The sequence below is a fragment of the Sinocyclocheilus grahami genome, unplaced genomic scaffold, assembly GCF_001515645.1.
Source record: "Sinocyclocheilus grahami isolate Dianchi unplaced genomic scaffold, SAMN03320097.WGS_v1.1 scaffold1742.1, whole genome shotgun sequence".
NCBI classification, from domain to species: domain Eukaryota; kingdom Metazoa; phylum Chordata; class Actinopteri; order Cypriniformes; family Cyprinidae; genus Sinocyclocheilus; species Sinocyclocheilus grahami.
Window position 1 is genome coordinate 239,679 of NW_015506921.1, and position 1,430 is coordinate 241,108.

General features: G+C 38.1%; 1 protein-coding gene across 1 annotated transcript in view; it reads left to right on the top strand.

Moving 5' to 3' along the window:
- Nucleotides 1-1,430, top strand: part of LOC107572383 (T-complex protein 1 subunit zeta-like) — a 41,684-nt gene that overhangs the window by 8,842 nt on the left and 31,412 nt on the right. Inside the window, exons 7-10 of the mRNA XM_016258820.1 lie at nt 34-193; nt 340-422; nt 1,194-1,290; nt 1,384-1,430. Coding sequence (XP_016114306.1) covers nt 34-193; nt 340-422; nt 1,194-1,290; nt 1,384-1,430 — 387 coding nt within the window. The remainder of the gene's footprint in view (nt 1-33; nt 194-339; nt 423-1,193; nt 1,291-1,383) is intronic.

A 1,430-nucleotide genomic window follows, 5' to 3' on the forward strand; every position in this document is an offset into this window, starting at 1 on the left:
ATTCTGAAACCTGTACCCGCTGTGTTTTCACAGAGAAGTGAACTCTGGGTTCTTCTACAAGAGCGCAGGCGAGAGAGACAAGCTGGTGAAGGCGGAGAGGAAGTTCATCGAAGATCGTGTGATGAAAATAATCGAGCTGAAGAATAAAGTGTGCGCAGATACTAAGAAGGGCTTTGTGGTCATCAACCAGAAGGTAATTGATACTTATTCATATTTTCACTATTTAAGGCCAGCATCACTGATAGTATTGATTACCATCAGACCAGTAGAGTTTCAGTCTTTTAGTTTGCACCGCTTGCTAAATCTCTCACTTTAAACCGATTTATTTCTTGTGTTCAGGGTATTGATCCATTCTCTCTGGACGCGCTGGCTAAAGAGGGCATTGTGGCGCTGCGCCGAGCAAAGAGACGAAACATGGAGAGGTAAGAGACGAATGTCAGGGAGATGTGTGCTGAAACCACTTTTTAATCTACCTATTTGATTCTAAAACCTAAAGTAGTTTTTATGATTGGGATTGCTTGTGTGAACGAAATGCTAACTGCACTAATTGATTACAAATAAAGAGAAAACGGAAAAACGAATACATTAATATAATAGTATAAGGATAATATTCCTTGCACTTTCAAAAAACAACCAAAACATTGCTATTTTGTATGTTTGCATTAAGTACCAATCTAAATCGTTTTTTTTCAATTTAAATATTTTTACATTTTATTACAAAATAACTAAGAACAGAACACGCTTGCAAATTTCAGATTTGAGAACCAGCATTTTTGATCATTTTCACAAAGTTTGACGGCCCCCAGAATATTTTGTTGTATGAATATTTGAACGTGTAATATTTCAAAAAGAACACGGCCTCTGCTTTTAAACAAAACAAACTGTTTTATTCTAGCTTTGTGCAATCTTTTATCAACACTTAAATGCGGGCAAGTTTCATAAAAAAATACGCAATTGCTTGTTTCTGCTTCTTCGCTGTTTTGATCTGGAGATTCAGTACTCTTTCAGAAGATGTGTAATAGCGCCGGAAAATTCTGTCAATGATGTATAGATCAGGATATTATTCAATGGGAGCTTGCAACATTTTTTCTTTTTTGTTTGTTTATTTGTTAACTAAGTACAAACTGTCCAAAAAAATGAAAAACAAAATATCCAGCTTCCCCCTTACTCTTGAAAACGTGTATTCCCCTAAGGCTGACTCTGGCATGCGGTGGTGTAGCGATGAACTCTTTGGACGATCTCACGGCTGAGTGTTTGGGACACGCGGGGCTCGTCTACGAGCACACACTGGTGAGGACTGGGCTTTTATTCTGGAGGGCACAGAACTCTCACAGACTCTCTGAATGTTAGTTCTTTGTCATTTATCTGGCCTTTTTATAATAGGGAGAGGAGAAATACACGTTCATTGAGAAGTGTGGTAACCCTCGTTC